The 26,893-nt window shown below is 47.0% G+C and overlaps 1 protein-coding gene across 1 annotated transcript in view; it reads right to left on the bottom strand.

The window, feature by feature from the left end:
* Positions 1-26,893, bottom strand: part of CACNA1E (calcium voltage-gated channel subunit alpha1 E) — a 494,904-nt gene that overhangs the window by 17,413 nt on the left and 450,598 nt on the right. The window contains exons 31-41 of the mRNA XM_059412718.1: positions 24,994-25,154; positions 24,327-24,464; positions 23,022-23,223; positions 21,816-21,980; positions 21,093-21,203; positions 17,288-17,371; positions 16,204-16,329; positions 13,174-13,239; positions 9,141-9,232; positions 8,416-8,581; positions 3,739-3,866 (exon numbers count right to left, since the gene is read on the bottom strand). Of these exons, the coding sequence (XP_059268701.1) occupies positions 3,739-3,866; positions 8,416-8,581; positions 9,141-9,232; positions 13,174-13,239; positions 16,204-16,329; positions 17,288-17,371; positions 21,093-21,203; positions 21,816-21,980; positions 23,022-23,223; positions 24,327-24,464; positions 24,994-25,154 (1,439 nt within the window). The remainder of the gene's footprint in view (positions 1-3,738; positions 3,867-8,415; positions 8,582-9,140; positions 9,233-13,173; positions 13,240-16,203; positions 16,330-17,287; positions 17,372-21,092; positions 21,204-21,815; positions 21,981-23,021; positions 23,224-24,326; positions 24,465-24,993; positions 25,155-26,893) is intronic.

Below are 26,893 nucleotides of genomic sequence, written 5' to 3'. Positions count from 1 at the left end.
CCTCCTTTCTACTCTCGAGCACTTACAACCCTTTCTGGCCAAACTATCCAGGAGCTGGAGGGCACACGGAGGGAGGGATGACTAGGACCACGCCAAGCTACTTTCCACAGGGGAGGAGGACACTACTTTTACCAAAAGAAGGCTCTCTGTTCTCCAGTGAAGGGAAACCAGTGAAGATGTCTGCATTCTCTGGAGGACGGAGAGGTCCCTCTGCTGACATCTCCAGATTAAGGTGGAGTGGGGAGAGAGACAGAGTGTGAGAGTGTGTGTGTGTGTGTGTGTGTGCATACACACGTGACTGAGTTGTGCATGTGCTGAACAGTGAGAGAGGTCAAATGAGCATTCTGTATGAAGTCCTTCTACCTCCCCCCACCCCACAATGTGCCCTTCTTCCTTGTGTAACAGCTGCTGGTTCTGGGAGGGTTTGGACCTCTTTAAACTCAAAGGAAAGCAACATGAAGATTCCCTCATGTGGCGCAGTGGGGTGGAGCAGACGGAGAGAAGGGTTCGAGGTGCACCCCACCGCCGGTCACGGCTGGGGACTGGGAGGCAAACCTTGCAAGCCACCCTGTAGGGGCAGTTCTCTCCCAGGCCCAGAGGCGGCGAGATCACCCGCACTAATTTGTACATATCCTTATACGGGATCCTGCCGCTGCAAAGGAAGCACAGGCGGGTTAATAGAGGACACTCAGCAAAGGGCGGGAAAGACATGACAGTGTAGCCATGACCATGATGGCTGGAAGAGGAAGAACAGCTGTTTTTTTCTTTCCTGGGACCCGGCACGAGCCAGACCAGGACAGACTGAGAGCAGTAAGCATCAGAGAACCATCATCTTGCTGAACTGCACTGCCCCCGATTTTCTAAGGAAATCAGAGCCTATCCAGTGCCCAAAGGGCCTGCCGAATGGCAAGAGCCCCTCCGAGACACCTATCTGGCCCATGCTTAGCCAGATGCAGGAAACGGACGGAAGCTCGAGCCAGGCTTTGAAGAACACAGCTTGATGGTTCACAAAGGCCTCTGACAGCCATCAAGAGCAGATGCCAGGCTGCCGGGAAGTGGACTCCCCAACTGTGTGCTTTTCACAGACATTGATTACAGTCGGTTACTCAGACCCACTTGTCAGGGGCAGTGGGAAGTCGGCATCTCTCTGCAGACGGAGAGAGACCAATTCCCCATTAGGCTAATTAGCAGGGAGCACAGTGAGCACAAGGGAATTTGCAAAGGGCTTTGCTTCGCGTGGTGGCAGATTATTCCCGAGTTCAGCCGGGGCAAGCTCTGCTCTCCTCAGTGGGCGCCTGCCTGGATCTGTGCTTAGAGAGCAGCCTGGGAGGGGGCCGTGGACATCCTCCCTCCCGCTCTGCTGCTGCCAGCCAGCCCACAAGCAGGCAGCCTGGCTGGATCCAGCCAGAATTCTAGGAACAACATGACCTGTCTTACCATCCTTCTATCAAGGGTCTGCTAGGGAGTCCTGGCTTTGTGCAGGAAGGACAGAATCAACAGTGGATTCATTTTAAGTGGCTAAATCATCCGCTCTGACAGAGACAAGACAAGGAAGCTACCTCCTGGGATGGAACATGGTTTCCACCTGAAACTATGAACCCACATGTCTACCTCTGAGCATCCCGTCCTTGCCAGCAGCCATGGGAGGCTCTGTCCCAGCTTTACTCTTTCTAGTCTTTTCTTGATGTTGCTGTTCATTCCTCCTCTTGTTCTTAATAGCAGCTCATTGGTACTTCAAGTCTCTTGATCCTTGAGACGATGTTCAGTTAACCATTTGCTTTGTTTCTTGAGACTGGAATGTGGGTGGGTTTATCCTGCCTATAAGCTGGTTTTCCCCGCATCCCGTCTCAGTTGGCCAAGACATTGGCTCATGTTAGCTCTGTTAGTCCCCCCCCCCCCCTTAAACTCAAGGAGATGGCCAGTGAACCAACCAGCCTGCTATGCTGTCAATTTCAAAGCAGAAGGGGTTCTCCTTTCTACTTTTGTCCTCTCATAGCTCTTAGATCTGTCTCATGATTTTATTTTTTTTTAATTTTTTTTTAGTTCTCTTGGAATTCTTTCTTCCCAGCAGCTGGAATGAGTGGGGAAGAGCATGTTTAATTCACAAGGCTTTGCGTCCCAAGATAACATGAGCTAGGAAACTCTTCGACTAGCAGTTCTCCTCTCTCAGGAAAGAAGACGTGCCTTCTCAGGCTCCCCATCTCATAGCCATCCACATTCAAACCAATGTTCCGTAATTTCTGGTTGCTTTCCCATATGGTTATTATCAGTTGTTACAAACATGATCTAACATAATCCACACGGCCACTCTTCGAGGTAGGCAGGGCGTCATCATCACCATTTTACAGACGAGGAGGCTTAGTGTAGTTACATGACTTGTCCAAGGCCACAGGGCCAGTTCCATGCAGCCCCTGCCTACATTGCCTCTAACATACCACCCATGGCTTTCTGAGCAGCCTATCTACCAGAAAGTAGACCTAGCAAGTAAACGCCATTGCTCAGCCATTGTAATAGGAATGGATTTGGAGAACTCTGTGCCCTAAGTCACTAATAATTACTGAGGGGAAGAGAAATTCTGATTCACTCTTCCAACACTTGACCCAAGTTCAAGAGCCTTGCAGGAGGGTAGATTTTAGGAAGAGTCTCAGAATATGAAGGGGCTCCAGGTGGAAGCAACGTGGGCCGTTCCTGTGAAGGATGGCCTTTCCTGTAGTATTTTTAGAAGTGGACCAGAATGGGTAGATAAGATCCTAAAGCTAAAATGACACAGGACAGAAAAGTTCCTGTGGAGTAAGTGCTACCAGAGCAGTCACCCTGTCCTCAGCTTGAGGGGTCAAAATGCTGCCTTTGTGCAATAAAGTAGGGATCAACATTTTTTTTTTTTTCTATAAAGGGTCAGGTAGTATTTTTGATTTTGAGGGTCACACTGTCTTTTTCACAACTACACAACTCAGCCTCATAGTGTGAAAGCTGCCACAGATAATGCATGAATGAATGGGTGTGGCTATGTTCTAATAAAGCTTTATTTACAAAAACAGGCAGTGGACCAAGTTTATCCCCGAGGCTGTAGCTTACCAAACCCTACTCAAAAGCTCAGAAGGCATATCACAGGAGAAATACTAGACAGTGAAAGAAATCTGGGGAGGTTATTCACGCAAATTCCTGCCATGTAATTCAATTCTATGCAACAAAAATCTTCAAGTGTTTAAGGGATCAGTTGGAAGAATGACTTGCTTGGTTCTTAACATAATTTCAGAGTCATCTCAAACAGTATCTTTTTAGAGGGATGAGAGAGACAAAATGCTATTGTCACTGACCGTGATGGCCAGATGTTCAAGTAGCCCAGAAAACCATCAGCAACCCACCACCCTCCCTGCTCCAGGGACTCAAAAATTGAGTCCACTAACCATTGGCAGGGGAAAAGAACAGGTTACAGGATGCCCCTCTGGTGACTGAAACCAACGATTCTGAGGTACAGATTGTGTGATGAGATTGGCGAAGAAAAGAAAAGCCTGTCACAGAAGGAATGGGAGGGGGAAGGAAGATAAAGAAGCTATGGTCTTGATGACTGGCTTAATATCAGAGCCAATCTGAGGATCTGGCCTGTCCTACAGACCATGACTGAGAGGAGTTTCCTCTCCTTCTGTAACAGGCAGGCATCTGATTCCAACCCCTTCCTTGGGAATTCCAGAGGCCCTGGATACGGGCCCCACCGGGATGGCCAAGAGGCCTACGCACCATGCAGCTCTGTCATATTCTGCCCAGACGCGGACAAACTCGTCCAAGTGGTGAGGCCCTAAGATGGAGGAGTCCCGAGTCAGGTACTCAAAGTTGTCCATGATGACGGCCACGAACAGGTTGAGCATCTGGAAGGCAAGGGGGAGAAGAGGAGTTAGGGGAAACCTATGCAGGAAAACAGGCTTCAAGGCAAATGAAGAATTCAGAAGTCTGTGGGGCCACAGCTCCTAACGAAAGGACTGCTGACCTTGCTGTTTCCATTCTAATTTCCACATACTTCCTTGTGTGAGCCTCAGTACGTCACTCTTCAGGGCCACTTTCTATTGGCAAAGAACTCCATAAAAAGTCACTTTATTATCTGTTCAGTTAATCTAACTGATTTGTAGCAGAGGGGGCCACAACAGTGACAACATTCTCAAAGTCAAGGCCTGACACCAACCTTCCCTTCTAGCCTCCCCTGGCCCTGTCTCTTGCTCCACAAAAGGAGCCATCAAGAGAACCGGTGAGGTGTCCTGGAGCTCACTGCAAGGCTTCCTGTGTGATGGCCTGCAGCTGTTCATGCCCCTTGGTCCCTGTCCTCTCGCTTATTTGTTCAACAACATTTCTTGTGCACCCACTGCGTTGTAGAGATCCAGGCGTTAAGGATGGGAAATAAGAAAGCTGTTGTCCAGAGATACTCGCCTGTGCCTCACACGTTGCTTAAAACACAGCAAGCCTTCCCTAGGTATTGATACTTGAGTAGTCTTAAAAGACTTACTTGGTATTTCGCAGAGACTGTGATGTATCAGGAATATACAAATGCTATAAATCTTTTTAGGAGCCATGAAAGAAGCGTATGCAGGATACACTGGGATCAGAAAGGAGTATGGATATGAATTTCATATAATCTCCAGTTCCTGAAATATCATCCATCTTTTGACTTTTTCCATAACAATTTAAGAATGTAAAACCCAGGGTGCCTGGGTGGTTCAGTGGGTTAAAGCTTCTGCCTTTGGCTCAGGTCATGATCTCAGGGTCCTGGGATAGAGCCCCGAGTCAGACTCTCTGCTCTCTCTCTGCCTGCCTGCCTCTCTGCCTATTGTGATCTCTCTCTGTGTCACATAAATTAATAAAATATTAAAAAAAAAAAAAAAAGAAAGAAAGAAAGACTGTAAAACCCAATGGTATAGCTCAGGGGCCAGACAAAAAGTGGTGGCAAACCAGATTTGGCCCTTGGGCTGTAGTTTGCCCATTTCTGGTCTAAATTATGAGAAAGCCACAGAATACACCAAAAGCGTTTATAGTAGGGGAGAGACCAAGGTCTGTTTCATCCAGAAAGAACCCTTGGCAGCAGTGCAGAGGGTACCCAGGAGATCTGTGGGGAGAGTTCTGCGGTGCTCTTGGACCAACCCAGTGGGGACAGTTGAAAATCAAAGGACATGGAGGACATGGAGGACATGGAATTGACAGAACTTGAGCACAGTGAGCACACTCTGCCGTTGCTTCTTGGCTGCCTAGTGCTCATTTACTGTAGGTCTGGTCTCTTGAGGACCCCACCCCCTGCCTATTTCCAGTCAACATGCTTCAGTGAGGCACCGCCTGTGACCCGGGCCTCAGCCATTGAATCCCATTCCCCTGGGCCATAGTGACTGGTGATCCAATCACAGCCAACAAAATGGTATTGGACCTTCTGGGCAATAGACTTGTTTTTCCCTGTCAGGTGTACCAGTGAGGACTGGGGTCTAGAACTGCTGCAATTACCATCTTGGAGCCACAGGTTGGGGTGTTTGAGGAAAGAGCTCTCACGGTGGAGCCCGGAGGAAGAGATCCATACGCAGAGAAAGAAACCTACTTAGCCTCTGCTGCCCCAGGGTTTTTCATTTATATGTGCCTGTAAATTCCCTTTCTGCTTAGGCCAGGGGGAGCTGGGCCTTCCTTCACTCACGAGGGAGAGAGTCCTGCCTGAGACAACTGGCTGATGAGGTAAGAGAGGAGGTTCCCAGGTGGATGGAGGTGCCAGAGAAGCAGGCGGCCTATGAGGTAAGGAGAAAGTCGGGTGCCTGGGTGGCTCAGTCGGTTGAGTGTCTGCCTGGCTCAGGTCATGATCCCAGAGGCCCAGGATCAAGTCCTCATCGGGCTCCCTGCTCAGCAGGGAGTTTGCTTCTCCCTCTGCCCCTCACCCCACTCTCATGCTTTCTCTCATTCTCTCTCAAATAAATAAAAATCTCTTAAAAAAAGAAAGAAAGAAAGAAAGAAAGAGCGAACGAACAAAGTCTGTAGACAGGATATGGCTGGAGTCCTCTCCATGAGTCTTTATGGAGAGACTGGCCACCTGCACCCTAACAATCCCTCTCGTCCCTGCCTGACCGCCTCCATCCTGCTGCCTGGGATAGACGTGGGTGCCTGGAGGTCTGGGTCCTGGAGGTGGGGTCCTCAACACTCTGTGGAGCCACCCTAACACACCTGTACTGCCTTCCCGCAGACCTCACCGGTGTGTGAGGGAAATAAACGTCTCCTGGTTAAGCCGCTGATGTCTGGGGAGTTCTGTTCTGTGCGGCTGAGCCTAAGCCCAGCATGGGCCCGGCCTTTCTTTCTGTCACTGACATGGGAGACACAGTGAACATGTTCCATCATTGCCTGGGTTGCAAAGGGGTTTCCACATAGCCACACATGTGTTTTACACTCCCTTCACAGTACTTATTACTAACACGAACAAAATCATTGTTTTACGTTCATATAGTCTTTCAGAGTGGGGTGTGCACACTCAAACCTATTATTTGTTTTAACGCTGCTCTAACCTCGTGAGGCAGACTTAATTACCCACGGCCCTTCGAGGACCCAAGTGCTTCCTTGACACGTCGTATACTCTCAGCTCCAGGCACACGGCCTGGCACATCACGGTGTACCAGTAAATCTTGCTGGAGCGGCTGGTTTGAGTGAAGAAACTGTGTGACTTGCCCAAGGTCACAAAGTCAATCTCCGGTCGGGCTGAGATTCGAAAGCAGATCAGCTCAGGCTGAATATAGCCTCTTTAAAAATAACAAGAATGTGAATTATGCAGCACCCTCCATCTCCAAATTCTCAAAGTACCTTCCTAGTCTCTAATGAATTTTCCAGTTATATCTTCGGTTTCTTTTTAAATATGTATCATTAAACACTTACATCATGGAGGACAAAACCTAAGTCTCCACATGCCCTTCTCGATGGTCCTCTGTGTCACCCGACAACAGCCCCATCAACAAAAGGCTTGTGGGCCTTCCTCCCTTTGCCTCAGATTGACAGAGAGACTGAAACCCACTCACAGCCTCACCCCCATACCTCTAAGATACTGTTCTGTGTTCTTTTCTTCTTTTCATTGAAAAACCTTTCACACCCACAAGAAGGGAGTGTATTAAAAACACGTGTACCCGCTCACCGTGCGCGTAATACCCTTATGATCAAGCCCTTTTCCCTCCCATTTACAGAAGCTACAACAGGGAAAATGACTGACCATGCTAGGACAGCAGCAAAGCCAAGACCACACAGCACAGGCGACCTGAGCCTCCAGCAAGCTCGCTGCCTGCTAGGTGAACCCACCCACTACCCTCAGAAACCACACCAGAGAGCTTCTCCACACCAGCCAACTGGACACATGGCAAATCCCTCGCAGTCACCTCAGAGAGGCAGAAATGCCTGGACGGGACCTAATTCATCTGCTGACACAAGGCTGTGAGGTTAACCACCTCTCAGGGGCCCTGCTTTAGTTTCAGATTTTTTTTTTTTTTTTTTAGATTTTTATTTATTTATTTGACTCAGAGAGAGAGCACAAGTAGGCAGAGGGGCAGTCAGAGGTAGAAGCAGGCTGCCCGCCAAGCAGGGAGCCCGACTCCCTGAATCCCAGGACCTGGGACCATGACCTGAGCCTAAGGCAGATGCTCAACTAACTGAGCCACCCAGGCGCCCCTAGTTTTGGATTCTGTTCAGCCGGCGACACGACCAGTGAAGCGAAGCCGAGGGATGTCAGGGCGGCTAGAAACACCAGACTGACCCTTTAATGGATCTGGCAGGACCTCATCTAGGGTTACGCAGCATAGAGATTTTGGGAGTCCGGGTGCTGACTCACGGTTTCTCCCAAAGAACAGATTAAGAAGGCACCTAGGGCTTCTCACCATTTTATAAGTGGGCGTGTTCCACATATGTCACTCAATATTTACTAATGCCCAAAGCGATCCTTTCACGTCTGTCAGCCGGCCAACTGTCATCAAACATAATGACGTAAGTCAAGAGACTGTATCTGTGACACTGTATTCAGTCACCACTCTACTCCTATTAATCCTATCACTTCATATTTCCAAGGTACCTTTTCGCGACAGTTTGAAAGGCTACAAAAGAGAGCTAAGATATGCTTAGCTCTACTGGTAAGATAAAATACAGAGGTACAGGGAAGAGAGATGTACTCTGGGTCACAACAGAGCCAACACGAAACTCAGTACTCTATTCCCTAAGCTCCATTCCACTCATCATTCTTTTTCACAGCCATCCTTCCTTAGAGGCAACAAAATCTGCTTGGTGGCAGCCATGGGAAGTCACTCACTGGGGAGTCCACTAGGCGTCCTGGCCTTCAAGAGTTCCTTCGGGGGGGGGGGGGGGGTGAGGTGGGAGAGGGGAGGCCAAGGGACGGCCCGCCGCATCTCGAGCCAAGAGTGCAGGTTTACTCACCAAGAAGGAGCAGAAGAAGATGAAGGAGACAAAGTAAACGTAGGCCAGATCTGTGCCACAGCGCTCATTCTCGTTCTGCCCCGAAGGCGCGGTGGTGTCTGGCTCGCAGCCTTTCTCCCCGAGGCACGACAGCATGATCTCCTGCCAGGCCTCGCCTGTGGCACTCCTGAGCCCCAAAGACATCATGGTTAGTGGTAGCTGGTCCGCGTGTCTCATCTTCTCTTTGGCCCTCCTTCCCGACCCACCCATCCCTTCCTCTCCCGGTATGGTTCCCCCTTCTCGTACTCTCCATGTGGAGATGGAACATGCCAAGGAGGTCTCTCCTGGGCTCTGCCGTCCCGCCCACGACTTCTCTGTTTGTTCAGAAGTGTCTGCTGACAGCGGTTGAGACAGTGGTGGGACGAAGACCCCACACAAACCCGGCCATCCAGGGTTTCAGCCCTTACATGGAATTCGATCTGGAGGAAACTGTCCTCCCCTTCCCCACTCAGTGTTCTGAGCCTGCAGTCTACAGATCATCTACTGAGTCAGAGACGCCGCTGAGACTTCCTGCTGTCATTGGAGCCGGTTTTTAGAGCCAGTGCCCCTCCCCACCTCTGCCTCTACTGTATGTCCTCATAGGAGCAGAGCAAGCAGAATAAAGAGACAAATAGGAGGAAAAGGCAGACTAACTCTGTCTCCCTCGACAAGAGAGCTCCTGCTACAACAGCTACGCATCCAGATACCTGAAGAGTAACATGAGGGACCCGAAGAAACTCCGGAAGTTGTTGTGTCGATTGATGTGACTCTCCTCATCTAATTTTATGTTTCCAAACACCTTGAAAAGAAAACAGCAACAACAAAAAAAGAGCATTACCGGCTGTGTCATGTGCTCTGCACATGAATATTAGCCGCACCTGCCTCTACTAGGGTTGGCAACGCATACGTGTGGCCCTTCTCAATGGCCTAACCCTGACGCAGACAGGATTAGACCCAGACAGACTGGTGGACCCCATGCTCCTGGCCTGCTGTAAAGAAGTAATTATGTTCTCCACTGCAGCAAAGGGGATCCAGGGCCACAGAAGGCAAGATCTTTTGGAAGTCACTCTGCCTGTAGGTAATTCCTCCCACACCTAATTTGGTCTCTTAATTTCCATGGTACCTGTCACCAGGGTACTCAAGCAGTCTGTCAAAGACGTACCCCATCACAGAAGTGCATGGAAGGAACTACCCCTCTCTTCCTGTCTCTGGTAGTAATGATGGGAGCATGTGTCTTTACAGAAGATGTGATTCACGTCTTGGACAGATATTGCGCTAATATTTGTAAGTTGTGTGGGTCAGAGAGAGGCATCTCAATCTTCCTTGGATATGTTCCTATCCAGAATGTCAAACTGAGAAGGTCAGTACATCTATAATCTAGAGTCCACAAGAATGAAGGCACAGAAAGCCAAGTCCTGACCAAGAGGTTGAAGGAAGTCAGGATAACCGGATACTCAGAAAAGGAGAAATAAGATGCATTTGTGTAGATCTGGCTACGGAATGAGTTTATAAATCTACTGTCTGTTTTTGAGCTCGGAATGCGGTCATTATGCAAATTCACGTGAAAAAAAAAAAAGAGGGAAAACTCAGAGATATTTGTCCATAGACAAGTGAATGATGCTGAACTCCTAGAGCCTAACTATCTTCGGATGAGAAGGGCACCCCTCCACCCGCACTACCCAGCCCCAGCCATGTTTCAGGTGCCAGGATCTAGTCTCACAAGTCAATGTTGGCATAACCGAAGGCTTACAGGTCACTTTCCCAGCCTTTTGAGACTGTTTCCAGCCTATACATAACATGCTTCCGTTTATCTAATATATGCTAAATAGAACACATTCCCCCCCACTCCCTGAACAGTTTTGAGAATGTGCAATTGAGGAACAATCTCTGCCCCCAGCTATTTTGCTCAAATAACTCCCACTGACACCTGCTTTGGGAACTTGTTCTCAACACTGTTTTTCAAAACCCAAATACTACTTGTCTCTCAGGGAGAATGGAAGTGGCAAGCGAGGCAGCACCAGGGAAAAAGGGAAAGGAGGAAGATAAGAAGGTGCAGGACCCACAAACAGAAATAGTAGGACTGAAAAAGTCCCCCTTAAATTTAGTTCCAGGCACTCCAGGAGAACACTGTCCTACATCCTTGTCTGTGCTCGCATTCTGTCTCTCCTTTTCACCCTCTCGGTCTAACATCCACGATTTACCCTTCACTGATCACATCCACACGACTTACAGTGTGTGTGTGTGTGTGTGTGTGTGTGTGTGTGTGTGTGTGTGTACGCGTGCGCGCGCGCATGCACGCATGTGTGTGTTTTCTACCTATGACAATCCTGAAGCCATCATTAATTGTTCTCATTATGATTTTCTCAAACACTTTATCCAGTCAACAACTAGTTGGAGGGCATGCTGGAATTTTGCATGAGGCATGTGTCTAACAGTCAAAGAAACTGAAGCTATTTTAAATCTACTCTAGTTTTCAAGCCAAAAATATATAAATGTATATTTATTGTGAAGGAAGGTTTTATTTTATTTTATTTTTTTAGCTTTCACTTAGTTCTTGTCCCAAACCAAATTTCTTACACCAAAAGGCTTGAAAGAGAAAGAAGGGACACCGAGACCCACCGGAAAACTGAATGGACGTATAAGCTTAAATCTACTTTCACTTGGAATCAGAAAACTTAGGCACATCAAAGGACCTGAGAAGATGTCCATCCAACTCCTGACCAAGTCTACACAGCTGGTCAGTGGAGGAGCTGAGGCTGAAAGCTTTGCCTTCTAATGATCTGTGGCCCCAGGACTCTTTTCCATACCCAGCACATTACTCCTTCCTTCTATCTTCAGATCCTCTGCAAAGCTCTCTCTCCTTCTAAGATGCATGTGAAAGTTCAGAATAATGGTTTTTCTTCTCATAGATTCATCCTGTTCCTATTCATCTTTCCAATATGGGTCTCCTGCCTTTATGTTTCTGTTTGGATGGATCCCTCTGCTTTGTTATGACTATACCAGATACCACTTCTCTAGTCACAAGCTAGGTGTCAGCCGTGTGCTTGGTGTGGGGTCGCTATCATGGACCAGAAGGAAGACGGCCATCTTAAGGCAAATCACAGTGGGATAGCCATTTGTGTCCCTGTGTAATGGAAATAGGGCTCTTATTTTTTGAAAAGAAGTCTAAGGGCAATAAAATATTAGACACTGCAGTTATTGTGAAGACCACAATTTCATGATTGAACAACGCCCACATCCCACTAAAGGGTCAAAGAAATACTTGTATTTGCTTGTTGGTGGGAGGAGAGAACATGTAGTACAGTAAGAATACGGGCTGTGTGGCAGACAGAGCTAAATTTAAATCTCGGCTCTCCCACTTACTGAGGCCTCGAACATGTTATATGTTACTTAACGATGCTAAGCTTCAATGGAGTCAATGAAACCCGCCCATAAACATTTTCACATCGCTCCTGAATACATTAGTCACGAATTGTGTGTGTGCTTGTGGTCAGGGCGGAAGGATGGGGATAAGAGCACACATTTAGGACGGGGTTTGGCATAGTCGGGCATTCAAATGATGGTAAACAGTCTTCTCATCATTATCAGCAATATCGAGAACGGTTTAGTACTGGAGATGGTGTTATTCTAGTTTATTATGATTGATGATGAAAAGGAGGTACGAGCTATTTTAAGCATGGGCAAAAATTGATTACGCTTCTATTTGGCTGTTCAAGAACATTAAAATTCTAGAATCAATTGTTTGAGAATTAGAAGGGCCTTAACAGACATCATCAAGCCGATCAGCAATTTCAGTAGGGGATTCCATTGCCCTGATGCTGTCATGACATCTTTACTGAATTATCCTCATTGAAGGAGAACTCACTACTTCTCAACCAAGTCTCACACTTTTTGACATTTGACAGGACAAAAATCTCTCCAGGAATGGGGTTAGAAGATGGATAAAATTAAGAAGTGCCCACAAGAAAGAGGAGCAAAAAGAAGAGACATTTCAGAGATGTTCTAGAAAAAGGCTGCAGACACGGCGAGCCTGGGAGATGTGCGCAGTGGCCCCAGATGGCAGCTGCTGGCGGTCCCAAGGCGGCCAGACTGGCTGACTGCAGGAGACTGCCACTTGGCTGAATTTCCATACCGGGGTTTAGTCTCCGCATCTCCAAGTCAGAAAATTCGCCTCCCCTAGACAGGCAGGAAATCCTGTGTGCCTAACTGGATCGATTCCTGGGATCGAGCTGCTGGCTGTTTACAGGAGTCCATCGGCCACAAATGATAGTCACTTTAGAAAGAAACTACGGCCTCTTCTGCTCAGTGGGGCTCTGGCGACCTGAATAAATGTCTACGGTGGGAACTTGATCCACTTCTCAACTCTGAAACTGGAAAGGATGTGGTAACCCAAGAGAACTGTCCAGGAAGCTGCCTGGCCCTTTGATAGGCATCTGCAGGCACACGGCCTTTGGGCGTCCCTAGGATTAGGCCAGCTACTAGGAGCTCTGGGAGTATTCCCGGTCATAAGTCGTAGGGCATAAATCTCAGCCATTTAAGACTTAACTCAAGACACATTTTGTATTGCTGTATACAAGAGAACAACCACCTGACTTTCTTCTAGGTCTAGCTCAAAAATGGGAGATCCTGAGACAAGGATCATGGTAAGCCTCGCCTTCAATCTATTATGCTCAGGCCGGTAAGCCAGTGACAATCCGGGCAATACCTGTCCCCCGCCAGGCTCCTGATACATAAGCTCACCTGCATCCCAATGATGGCATAGATGAAGAAAAGCATGGCAATCAAAAGGCAGACGTAGGGGAGGGCCTGGAAGGAAAGCAGAGAAAGGACCATAAATTCAGAGGCAGACAGCTCCCAGGCTCCACAATCTATAGTCACCAGCACTACTACAATTCTTGCCCTGAGGCTGATATAAATGAGGTGGTGGGGGCTGTGCTCTCGCAGAATGCCATACTTTTGCAGAAGGTCATGTCCTCTGACAGGTAAGCTATTGTCTAAAGAGAAGCCTGTCATTTACCTTCCACCAAGGATTCTCACTCAACCAGAAGGGCGGCCCAGATCTCCCAGGAGAGCTGGGGAAACCTCCTGGGCTTCCCCACTCTGCATTGCAGAATACTAATAATGTGAGTAATTGTGATGTAAACTACACAGTAAGTACCTAGCTTCAGCTCCCAAATCCCTGTATTACCCCTTCCCATCCTTCACTCAATGCCAAGCCCATAATGGAGAATCTGGGAGCAAAGTGAACAGGCTGAGAATCTCAGTTGTTCATCGTGTCCTAGAAGGCACCTTCGTCTTCTGAGGAGGCCTCTCTTTCCAGTAAACACTGGAAACAGTAACACCTCCTGACACTTCATTACGTGTTATGCAAAACTCCAAAAAGCCTTTCAAAGGTTAGCCACTGCAACCCCTGCCATGAAGCCCTGTGGCACCAAATCCCATAGGCTCCAAGCTGACTGCCACTCTGGGACGATAACATTTCAGTAAGGTGGACAATGAATGGGGCAAGCGAAGGAGATGGAAGGTAGGGAACTGCCCTCTGGCTGGCGGAGGATGTAAGGCAATTTGGTTTTAGGGCTGGGGTGCGTTCTAGAATTCTGAAGTGAGCTCAGCGCGGACATGGAATCCCGCCTCTTTCGTTTACCACCCACTCAGCTCCCTGGAAGACGGTGCAACTAGGGGCCTCCACTTTATCTGCTGTGCGCAGCACGAATCCCACGAGATCGATTAAAGGCTTTCAGACTGCAAGGGCAGGGCTTATCAACGGAGCCAGCTAAATGAAGAGCCTTGGGAGACTTCTACAACTTGAAAAAAAGGGTAAAATTAAAATGCAACTCAGAGTTGCTAGGAGAATCCCCTCCCCAGTAAAATGCTGACTCCCAAGGTCTCCGAAGAGAAAAGTCTGCGTTTCAAGGGGCCATGTGAAGACTCCGTCTGCTGGTAGAAGAGAGAAGGGAGATAGGTTTCTTACAGCTCGAGGTGCTGCTACCTTCTCCCACCTTCTGCTTACTTCCTGCCCTTATTCCAAGTCCTCACTCCCTAGCTCATCTCTCCCGAATCCCAGTTTTTGGAAAAAGATCAAAGGTACATTCTGATCACCTCTCTTATCATGCTAAAAATTCTAACTCAGGAAAGGAAAAATGGGGAAGAATGAAGTAGGGCTCCATGGTGGAGAACTGGGGGCTATGCTCACAGCCGGTGGGAGGGCGGGGGTAGCTTGGGTAGGCCATGGCAGTGCCCTTTATACTCTGTGGCTCCCTGCTGTGTATTTACAGAGGCAGCCTTTGTAAAGCCAACAATTTCTCTACTAAGTCCTGGGACTGTTCCAAAAAGGAAACACCTCTCCATCACAGTGTCACCTGGACGCAGATGCCCCGTCTCCACTGTTGTATATTCACTGCAGTGAGCCAACCACTCTGCTATCAACTTTTGATGTGCTTTTCTTTGCCCTCCACAGTATGCAGTTTTACAGAGAACTGGTGAGCATGATAATGTGACAGGCTGACACATATTTCCTGAGAGACTAACTGTAACTTGTCTGGAAGATCTCAAGCAAAAAGGTTTTAGAAGTACCTTGTGTATCGGACTCTAAATCCAAATTCACATGAGACTTGGTAAATTCTTACTAAGGTTTTAGATTTCTCCTCTGTCATGTAACTTTGGCAAAGTTCTTTTCATTGAGGTGAGGGCTCTGTAGGAGTTAGGTCACCACACAATGACTCTGGATACAACCTTGACAATAAAAACGTGGTTGGCAGGAGCCTGAACATCCTTACGACACCTAGTCTCACCTATCAAACCCGCAGGACCTCAATGGAGAATAAGTCATTAATGACGGTGTGCGGTAAACGCTTTTCCAAATGATGAGAAACCACCAAAGTTACTGGCTGACCCTCTCAGGTTCAATTAAAATACATAAATAATTAAAATAGAGGTGGCAATGGGTAAATTCATGATTTCTCAGCTTTGAATCAATGTCATCAAATTTATTTTTAAAACACATTCACTGAGAAGCTTTTTTTTTTAGTAAGAGGAAAAATAGTGGGCATTTGAATAGCACTTAGACCCTGAAACTCCAAAAACAAACCATGATAACTGCTAAAGCCTAAAGACACTGAAATATGTTTAGAAAATTTCTTTTGCAGGAAGTCTCTGCCATTAAAGTCGATCTCAGGTAGCTTTTAAACTTCGATTTCTTACCAATACACCTCTGTATGGCCCCATGAGACCATTCAAAGAAGCTCATCACATTAGCCTGGCCCAAATATCCTATTAGACCATGGGAAACAGAGGTGACCATGAACACGCTGCACATTTGGTGGTTGAGGAAACACACGGACAAAGACAGGGATGGGACTGTATGACTCATCCTGCAATCAAACAGCGCCCAAGGAGTCCTTTGGAAAACTGTTCATGTGAAATCAAGCCACTGGCAAGTACGTGAAAATGCAAAAGCTGGCTCCTGACAAGATGGGACTGCTTGGGGCCTTTTGGACTATCTGGAGAGGTAGCACACCTCCTCGGACAAGCCCCAGCCTCCGTGAAGAGAAGACAAGGGAGTTACAAAGTGGTGGTGTTTTTCTGGAATGAGATTCTATCCCGTTGGGCACCAACTGCCTGGCTGAGCTGCACTGGAAGAGAGAACTGCTGCCTTCATTGAAAGTATCTGACAAACACTCATTCCTGGAGGTCAAGGGACCTGGGTGATGACAGCGTGGGGCCAGGCGCTGCTCTATCCAAAAGACAGAGAGGAAGAGCAGCTGCGCTTACCTTAAAGGACTGCACGAAGGTCCAGAGTAAAATACGGATGGTGTAGCCCTGCCGGAGAAGCTTGATGAGGCGGGCGGCTCGGAAGAGCTTCAGAAAGCTCATGTTGAAGCCACTGGTGTTTACCAGCTGGTGGACCAAAAGGAACCTCATAACTAGTGACATTATGATCATTTAGAAAACACTAAGCACTAGTATTTACATATTTATCCCTCATTCTGATATAAAATTTGACATGGATTCTGTCTTTTGTTTTCAATCCCATTTCCAAATGATGAGCCAGCGAGGGCCCTCTCCCCAGCCTTCCCACACCTGGCTAAGGTGCGGCTCGTACCCCCAGAAGAGTGTCCTGTGTGTATCAGACGAAAGCAGCCTCTCTAGTCTTCCAAGGGTCTCTAGTGCTCCCGACTGCACTTGGATGCCAGCGAGGCAAAGGAGTAATCCCTCTAGCACATATGACGCCCATGCACACATCTGATGAGAGTGACAATGAGCTCTTCAAGTCGTCTTTAGAATAAACAATTTTAGGGAAACAATTCAGATAAAACAACTTTGAGGGCAATGATACTATGCCTCTTTTGTCACTCCCAAAGAATCTAGCAGAACGTTGTGCACAGTAGCCCTCTTCTGGTACTATTGCACTGACCCCATTAGGTGGCTGCTGTTGAGTCAAGCCAATGAAACAAAACCTCCCACGAGACCCAGTGCCACTCTAGTGTTTGCAGCTCGGGAATGAGGAAATGAACTCCCAGCTCTTAGAGGGCTATGTATTTGGTTTGATGAGTTAAAAATGGACTGTATGCAAGTATGGGCACACACCCACTGTAACTGGGTGCCTTAGTCGGTTGAACGTCTGCCTTTGGCTCAGGTCACAATCTCAGGGTCCTGGGATAAAGCCCTGTGTCAAGCTCCCTGCTCCGAGGGGAGTCTGCTTCTCCCCCTGCCTCTGCCCTTCTCCCTGCTCGTGCTCACTCTTTCAAACAAACAAACAAATAAATCTTTTTAAAACAATGGACAGCATACATAGAGGATTCTTTTATGCTACTTCAGGGCCAAGCTTAAAGACAAGGATGTACGAGCTACTCACCTTGCTGTCTGTCAGAATGATTTCTGTGATACTGCCAATCACAGTGATGAAGTCAAAGATATTCCAGGTGTCTCGGAAATAGTTCTGGCATGTGAATTCAGTCATGGGAGCACCAGGAAAAAAAAAAAAAGAGGAAAAGAAAAAGGAATGGAGAAAAGACATCTTTCATTACATCAGTTGTCACTTGGAATTAAAACTCACCAATTCACATACAAGGTCATTCTAATTTTGGTTTTAGTTTCCTATTTCTAACTGGAAACGCTATTTCTTTACTGATTTGGGAATTTCTCATTTGGGAAGCAGACTTCTTACTACTTGAAGACCTTGTTTTTGAAGCTGTCACTAAAAAGCTACATAAAAAACTATGTAAGAAAGAGATTTGAGGCCAAGCACATTATAAAGTCCCAAAAAAGGAAAGAAAGATCATCATCACCACTTACAAGGCAATAAAGTTATTTACAATATTACTCTAAGATTTTCTACAATTTTAAATTGTTTATATTATATAATGTGACCCTATAAACATACACTTCTGACTTTCAACTATTAATAAAATTCACAGAGACGTCTTAAGTCATTAAAGGCCAAAAGATGTGCCAAAAATCTTCTCCTGACTCCACAGGGCGACAAAACGAGTAGACTTCATCCTTCCCTTCTTTCTCGGCTCTGTTACACCTTTTGAGTAATAAAATGAGTGGGTTGAAGGAGATGGAGGAGAAATAAAGGACCTGGAAAATCCACCAACCATGTAACACTCTGCTTAACAGAGAGAGTAGGTAGGCTCTGTGCCCATCTCCAGCGCTCAGGTGAACACAGACCTTGGACTATATTCCTTAAAAGAAACAGTATACTTGGGTTTCCAAAGACATTGGCTTGTCCTTGGGCAGTACCTCCCATAAAAGCCCCTCAGAGCACTGCTGAAGCCAATCCCCAGCAACCGTCACAATGAGCATTAGTGACTTTTACAGTCTGTGCCGGACGAGTACTAGGCCCTTGGAGTTCTTTCAGTTTGTTTCTCTCAGGGACCCTATGGTCCCTAGGTCATGATCAATATCCTCAACATGCTACGTCCATAAAATACCCAGTGGCAGGGTTGGCAAGAAGAGTGGGCAGAGAGGTGCAAACAGTGAGAGCAAAAGGGTGTGGTGAGAGCAAAGCTTTCTTTCTTTCTTTCTTTCTTTCCGAGATCGTGGGTGTGGAGGGCTGGTGGGGTCAGAGGAAGAGGGAGGGAGAGAATTTCAAGCAGACTGCCTGCTGGGCATGGAACCCCACAGAGGGCTCAATCCCAGGACCCCGAGATCATGACCTAAGCCAAAATCAAGAGTCAGACGCATCACCAACTGAGCGGCCCAGACGCCTCACAAAGTTATCTATGAGCACCTACTCAGGACTACAGGTGTAGATGCCTTGGGTACAATAAAGTACCTAAGGCCATAAGACAGCTATTGTGATCCTCATTTTGAATGACAAAACTAAGGCTTAGAGAGGCTTGTATGACTCCAAAACCAGGGACACCTGCTGGGCGTGTAGAGAAACGGGGCACACAGCCTCACAGACTCACTTTTCCATGAAGAATACCTACTTCCTCAGGAGCAGGACCAAGTCGAGTCTCTGAGTTCCTCAGTTCTCAGGGCTCTCCTAGTCCCAACGTGGGCCAAGCTTCTTAATTCTCGGATGGGACCCCATACAGTAGAAAGAACACGAATCTAGGTCTCAGAGGAGAGGAGCTCTGGATTCCAGTGGAAGGGGGATTATGGTAAAATATGGCTTAGAACAGCACCGTGTATGTAGACCAGTAGATCAGTGTGGACAGACGGTGGGTTTCAAGTCAGGGATTAGACCAGGATCTGAATGCTGGCTCTGCCTTTCAGTAAGCTTGGGTCAACTACTGAATCTTCTTGAGTCCTAGCCCATCCAGAAAAGAAACCAATAACGTCTATCTAAGTAGAGCTGTTACGAAGCTAAAATGAGTAATATACAAAGACTTCCGTACTTAATATGGCACCCCATGCTCATTGTCTCCCTCTTCTTCCTTCTTCTTTTTTCATCCCCATCCCACTTTCCATTTCTACTGCCTTTTACTGTGTCGTCTTTAAAAAGCTGCCCAATTTTTCTGAATGTCAAGTTCCTCATTCAAATTAACAATGTCAACAATGTTAATGATGGCATCTGCCATGTGTATTTTGGAGTATTTGACAAGATCTAACAAAATCGTATATGTTGGGATATTCTGAAAACCTAGAGTACTATAGCAACGTAAAGACTAAATTGGGAGTAGTGGTGTCTTTGATCATGTGAAAATGCCTCTAGATCTTGAATGAAAATATGAAGGTGAGAGTGGGAAGGAGGCAGGCTTTGGGACCAAGTCTGGTTAAGCTTGGAAGTATGTATTCAGCGTTCACCATAATTAGCACACAGTTGGGGACTTAAGTCAACAGACAATGTCAACAGCATATGTAAGTAATCACGATGCACAGAAAACCTTTCCCTGTTGTGGCACCAGCCTGTCCCTCACTCTGCTCACCCTGCTCAGGGCTAGGCTGGGTTGTAAAGGCATCTTTGTTGGAGGTAGTTTCTTTTTACTCTTTTATTTCCCCAAGTCTCAAAATACTCAAAGGGGAGTAAAGCGAGCAACAATACAGCCACCTGCAATGGGTTCCCTTCAACTCCCCTCCCCAAACCGTCAAGTTAATGACTTTTCAAAGAACCATTAGGAGACCAAAAGCAACCGCCACAGTCAACACTCAGCAATTATCAAGCCCAGCCCAGAGGCCCCGCTAAAGCTGCTATCAGACAAACCCTTATTGGGATAATAAGCAAAGTTTCTCTTCTTGCAGGGAAAGCCACACACACACACACCCCATATTTGAAATGGTAGCTCACACACTGAATAAGTGTGAAACAGCTGTCAAGTGGGTTTATCCGCATCCCACTGATCTCACTGTAAATGCTTAAACAAGAAGGGGGGTGGCAGAGAGAACTATTGTGTTTACAGGACACCTAAGCAAAGGGCTAGGTTTGCTTAACACTGCTGAGAGGAGATGCATGAATGTGCAAGCGACTGTAATTAATACTTGAAGAGAAGGAAAATACTCATAAAAGAAAAACTCGGTCCAACCCTCCACAAACCTAATTCCACCATACCTACCTACCTGCCAATTTACCTTTCTCTCCCTCTCTCTTTCGCTCTCTCTCTCCTTCTCCCTCTCTCTCTCTACACACACACACACACACACACACACACACACACACACACACACTTTAATGGTCATGAACCTTTGTAAGCTTAAGTAAAAAAACATTTATTTTTGTTCGCAGAAACTGCGCTTCATATAACTAATGGGAGAAGGATGATTAGGTAAAATCTAGTATCTGCTCTGTTTGAGGGTAAGAGGGACAGACATGTTCCCATCTGAATCATAAAATCTTACACCTTTTACCAGTCAATAAACATTCCAGGCTTATTAGTCCAATTTTTGTTTTGCTCTTTATCTACAAATAAATTACAGTTCTCATAAGAATTCTGTCACCCCTCGACCACTGACAGAACCTGCCAAGGCCAGCGCCAATGGCTGCATGAATACGGAGCTGGGGATCTGGTCTCCTTTCCCCTTTCTCCTAATACCCTCGGCATCCTCTTATCTCTCAGGCAGTTTACTGAGCAGTTGAAACAGGCCCGCAATTAGGTCAGGTGTGTGAACCGTTTCTGGAAGAGTGGGAACCACCCCCCTTCCCACAAAGGCCGGGAGTGCCTCCAGAAGGAAGGGAAGACAAGTGCGATGCTGGGGCACAGGCCGCGCCATACCAAGAAGCCGAACGCGATGACTTTTAGGACACACTCCAGGGAGAACACCATGGTGAAGGCAATATTCAGGTACTTCAGGGCCAGCTCGTAGGTACAGGGAGCAGAGTAGTACTGTCAAGAAGAGAAAAAAGGAGAAAAAGAATCAAACCCTTAAGGTGAGGGGGGGTATGTCGTGTCACCGAGGCTGGCCATCTCTCAACCCTGCCCTTGCGGGCCACTCTGGTGTGTGGTGCAGGAGGCGCAGCACACGTGCTGGAGAGGAGGGCCATGTAGCCCATAGAGCAGCACAAGGCAACATGGAGAAAATCATGGACCACACCCTACAATGGCTACTTATTAGCAAACATAGCCAGTCTTCCTAGAGATGAAGGTGGGTAGGACAGAAACATTTTCAGGAACCAATCACCATTGATTATTAAATAAGATCACACCTCTTCCAACACTTGGAACGTTCCTTTAGAACCCCACGATCATGTGGATCTCCAGACATTCCCACTCTGGTCTGAATCTGACGGCCATCAGCACCTGGAGCCCCGGTGCTACTGGGCCACTACTCTAGGGCTCACTCCTTCATGGGGCTGCTGAACGGGACAAGATCAGAAAGAGATTCCAAAGTGGAGAAGAATGGAAGGAAGCAAGCATCTTCCCCATGCCTCAAGCCCTGGGAGGGACTGGGCCCCAAGGCCCTGTCTGCTGAGTACCTCCCGGCCACCACCCACTCACCTTCATCATCAGCACGACGGTGTTCAAGGCGATCATGGCCATGATGGTGTACTCGAAGGATGGGGACACCACGAAGTGCCAGACACGGTACTGGAATGTATGCCTGTTCTGCGGCATGTAGCGGGTGAGAGGTTTGGCGCTGATGGCGAAGTCGATGCACGCCCTCTGAAGGAAAGTCACAGCTATTAGCCCAAGCTCAAGTTCCCTCAACCTCACCCATCAGTGGGCTCTCTGTTAGGTGGCTAGAAGAACGGGACAGTGCAGGGAAACCAGGGTCGGGCTGGACAAGCGAAGGGGGAAAAAGGCAGCAGGGATTAGGGGGACAAAAGTGCAGGTGTCTGGTTTTAAATGAGTACACAGACCTGGGCTCTCATGTGGGATGTGGATTTCATGGTGATCAGTCATGTCCGTCACACAGCCTGCGGCCAACACGAGCAGGCAGGAAGCCTTACCCGATGCCCTCAGTCAGAAGTAAAACTGTCTCCCCATGCATTCCCATAGCACTTTATTTGCTCTTGTCTCATCGTCTCAAACAGTTTCTGTACCATTCCATTACAAAAATAATGAACCCTGCAATGTGCCAGCACTATGTTTGTTCCTAGAAAAGCTGCACTAAGGAAGCCATATCCCTTATCCTTATAGCAAATACAAGCCACAGAGGGACATAGACTCATAAGAAAATGTCTTAATGTTGGAATTTTGGCACACATACTTTACTGCCACTTCTAGACTATTCACTGCCCAAAGGCAGGGACTACACCTTAATCCTACCAGCTCTCTGTGCCTCATGCTTACGTCTTAAAAGAGCAGATGTTCAAAAAATATTTATTTAATGACTAAATAATTAATTTTTCCCACCTTGCCATTTTCAATCAAGTTTTATTAAATGAAGTTTTAATAAAGTTAAGGAAGTCTTCCTTCCTACCACTGAGATTCCAAGCATCCTTTCTGGAACCCCAGGAGTGCCATGCTTTAGGCCATATGTTTTTTTTTTTAAAGATTTTATTTATTTATTTGAAATAGAGAGAGAGAGAGAGAGCTCACAAGTAGGCAGAGAGGCAGGCAGAGAGAGGGAGAAACGGACTCCCCGCTGAGCAGAGAGCCGGATGCGGGCCTCGATCCCAGGACCCTGAGATCATGACCTGAGCCGAAGGCAGAGGCTTAACCTACTGAGCCACCCAGGCACCCTAGGCCATATGTTTTTACCTCGTTCTTCTCCAGGCTGCACTCCTCCATCATCTTGTCCCCTTGCTCCTGGAAGGTGATGATGATGAGAGCCACAAAGATGTTGACAAAGAAGAAAGGGAAGACCACGAAGTAGACCACGTAAAAGATGGACATCTCCATGCGGTTGCTGCGGCTTGGTCCTCGGTCTTCCTCTGTCACGTCAACAGAATGCTGTAGGACTCTGTAGGGACAGTGATGAGATATGGATGGTGGATGGCAATCTTGGCAGTGGCTTGTTAGGAGATGTGCCCCCTATTACATTTTCTTATGTAGCTTCCCTAGCTTTGAGGATCTACCATAATTTTTAGGGCCCATAACCAAGCTGGTTAAAGAACCACTGAGCCCCAATCCACAGCCCTTGCTAAGTCCTGTCCCAATAGCATCCATTGTTAAGAAACCAAGTTACATTATTATCTTAGGTCGTCATATTCAATATCAAGAAACTCCTGGATGTCTATTTGGCATTTTACCAACACAGCATGCTGCCACCAGAAACTAAGGTCTTAATAATTGCCAGGTCTAAATCAGCCATCAGCAGCTCTAGGGGCACCTGGGTGGCTCAGTCAGTTAAGCACGAGACTCCTCATTTCAACTCAGGTCATAATCTCAGGATTGTGAGTCACTGGGCTTTGTGCTGGGCATGGAGCCTGGTTGAGAGTCTCTCTCTCCTTCTCCCTTTGCCCTTCCCCTACCCCACTCACACCCTCTTTCTCTAAAAAAAAAAAAAAAAAAAAAAAAAAAAAGGAAAGAAAGAAAAGAAAAAAGAAACTGCATTATTATCTTCTTCATAAGAGGTATGATCACAGAAAGTGTCTCTGAGTTCTTCCAGCTCATTCTTTTTCTTTTTTTTTTTTTTAAGTAGGCTCTATACCTATCATGGAACCCAATATGGGACTTGAACTCATGACCCTGAAATCAAGAACTGAGTTGAAATTAAGAGTCAGATGCTTAACAAACTGAACCACCCAGGCGCCCCTCTTCCAGCTCATTCTAACCCTCAGTCCTCAGGTGGAGGGCCAGGATGGAGGAGAAATGTGTCTAACAATGTCTCCAGAGACTGAAACAATAAAAATTTCAAATATTTCTTTGTATTCTCCTTCTTGATTTTTGCCTTAAGGCTTTCCATTCCTCTTCTCTTCCGCCTGTCTCACCCACTCATAGCCACTTACTTTCTTGTAGAATAACCAAGGCTTAGCCTTGTTCATCTTAAATAAGCTTCTCCAGGCAACCCCGTATCCCATCCCAGCTCACACACGAGTATGGCAACGCAAACCCATCACTCACTGAGGCCATCCTTCTCCTGTGGAGACGGTGAAGAGGGTCAGCAGGGCCCAGATAATGTTGTCATAGTGGAACTCATGGCGTTTCCATTCCCGGCCTTTCACCTCCATCTTGTTTTTTTCATGATCTACATAGTTGCCTCTAAAACCAGAGTACAGATGAAAGAGGGCCTCTTCACTATAGCTCGTGGGAGAGTAAGGAAATTCTACAAACTTCAATAATGCAGCTGAGTAATCATCAGGGTACAAATGCAAGGAAGAAAGCAGAGTCTTATCAAAGGCAGTCTATGATTGTGGAATAAAAGTTGTATTTGGTGCCTAGTAGAAATGGAAGATTAAATCCTAATCCTTTTACTAGGCACAGTGTGTAACCTCGAGTAATTTAAACTTTCTGAGACTCAACTTCCACAGCTAGAACATGAATATGAAACCTATATCAAAAGGTCATTGTAAAGATTTAAAATGAAAAACTGGGTATAAAATGCCAAGTGCCATGATTGACACAAAAGAGGTGCTCAATAAAAGAATAGCAATTTCCTGTCTTGCCTTTTTCCTAAAAGAAGAAAAGAGAGACAGGTAAGAGAGAAAGAGAAGACCTATTGGGTGCCCAAGCGGGCATTGCCGGAATACGCGTCCGCAGAAGGTGAGCAGAACATTATGGTTGCACTTACATGCACTCCTTCTCTGTGTCTTTGGAACTGTCGGTGCAATAAAAGAATTTTCCCTTGAAGAGCTGAACCGCAATGACAGCAAAGATGAACATGAAGAGCTTGTAGACAATGAGGATGTTGAAGACGTTCTTTAAGGAGGTTACCACACAGTCAAAGACAGCCTGCAAAGAGAAGCCCAGAGCCCTGTAAGTCCCCAGAATGGCCTGTGCATTTGCCTAGAGCTGAGTCAGAGCCACATCACCACCAGTCAGCCCCGCTGAGAAAGTGCCCCGGAGACATCCCCTTACTAAGAAGTGACACTCATGGGATTCAGAGCTGTATTCCAAGCTGGTCATGACTGCCAGGACCTACCACCTGGAAGGGCACACGGGCTCCGAATCTGAAAGCAAACCCAAAGTGGCAGAAAACAAATGGCAGCAGGCAAAGAGGGAGTCCTTTGTGGGCTCCCCACAGGTGTACTCCAGTTAGGAGGAGGCACAGAATTGTATTGCAGAAAGGGATCAAATGGCTTGTCCCTAACCTGACATCGATTTGGTGACATTCTTAGAGTCGGTTTATATACTGAATATGTGTTATTTTCTCTTTACCTTTCTAAATGGATCAGAGAGTGCAGTAAATTACCACTTATTATTTAATAATATATTGAATAAATTCCTACATTTGCTCCAAATAGGTTCAACACTTCACGTAAATGTTCTTAGCTTAAAGCAGGCTGTATTGGGGATGAAGATTCAACAGGTGGTGTGGGTGGGGATGGAAAGCTATCTTTTCAAAAGGCAGGGGGGACCGTTACAGGCCATGGGTGTCCCTGTGCAGAATCCCGAAGGGTTACACAGGAATTCAACACATTTCAAGCCATTTTTAGGTTACTTTCTAGGTTTTTAGGTTTAGCTCACTGGAGTCTCGCCCCATAGCGGCACTGCATTTGTGCCCTTGCCACATTCGTGCACTTGCTTCTTCACAGCGCTGGGTGGATGTCGCTGGTTTAATTAGTTCAACACTGCAGGGAATGTGAGCGGCACGCAGTCTTATGGTATCATCAGAGCCACCTACACTTCCCTCAGCTGCAGAGAGACTGAGAAGCCAACACTTCCTAATTAAATGGAATTAACCAAGGGTGGGGTTGCACACTCCACCCTGTGAGCTAATCACACCATGCTGTCTGCAGCTTTCTTAGGACCCCAACAAAGCTCAAAAAAGACAGGAGACCCCAAAAGCATGGGCTGCAGCTAACAATAGTGCTTAGGGCCCCAGACCCCAGCAGAAAGGAGTATTTATGGGCATGGACAAGACCTGGCACTATGATGAGTCTATTACCAGGAAGAGAGTTGTAAGGAAGTTGTGTGTGTGTGTGTGTGTGTGTGTGTGTGTGTGTATATATATATATATATATATATATATATCCTAGAGACCAGGCTCAGCCCAGTGCTGTGGCTCACTCGGCTGGCTATGTGGCCCTGGCAGCAGTGAGCAGACCTCAGGGCTGTGAACCAGGAGTCCTGGTCCCTTCCTCATGGTGGTGAGCTCTCACTCAGGGATGCAGGAGGAAGAACTTTCCCCCATGAACCCAGCAATCACAATTTGAGTGTGTGTGTTGGGGGCAGGGGAAGAAGTGTTCAGCATGTTAGCAAGCTGGAGTTGAATGGTAAAGCACACCTTGAGGGCAGAAAGGAGCCCCAGGAGGGTAGAACAGGGAGGGCATGGGCTGGAAAAGAGGAGAACCAAGGTAATGCAGCTTGGAAACTTCCTGGCAACAGGAAGCCCTCAATTCATGTTAACTCCATTCCCCATTCTCTGCCTCTGCCAAAAAAGACTATTCTTGAGCAAGTTAACTGACCAGTCTGTGCCTTAAAAATATGAAGGGTCGGACGCCTGGGTGGCTCAGTGGGTTAAGCCCTGC

This window comes from Mustela nigripes, chromosome 10 (genome assembly GCF_022355385.1).
Source record: "Mustela nigripes isolate SB6536 chromosome 10, MUSNIG.SB6536, whole genome shotgun sequence".
Lineage (NCBI taxonomy): Eukaryota > Metazoa > Chordata > Mammalia > Carnivora > Mustelidae > Mustela > Mustela nigripes.
The sequence above is the reverse complement of the archived record's forward strand: the minus strand, read 5'-3'. Positions and strand labels throughout refer to the sequence as shown.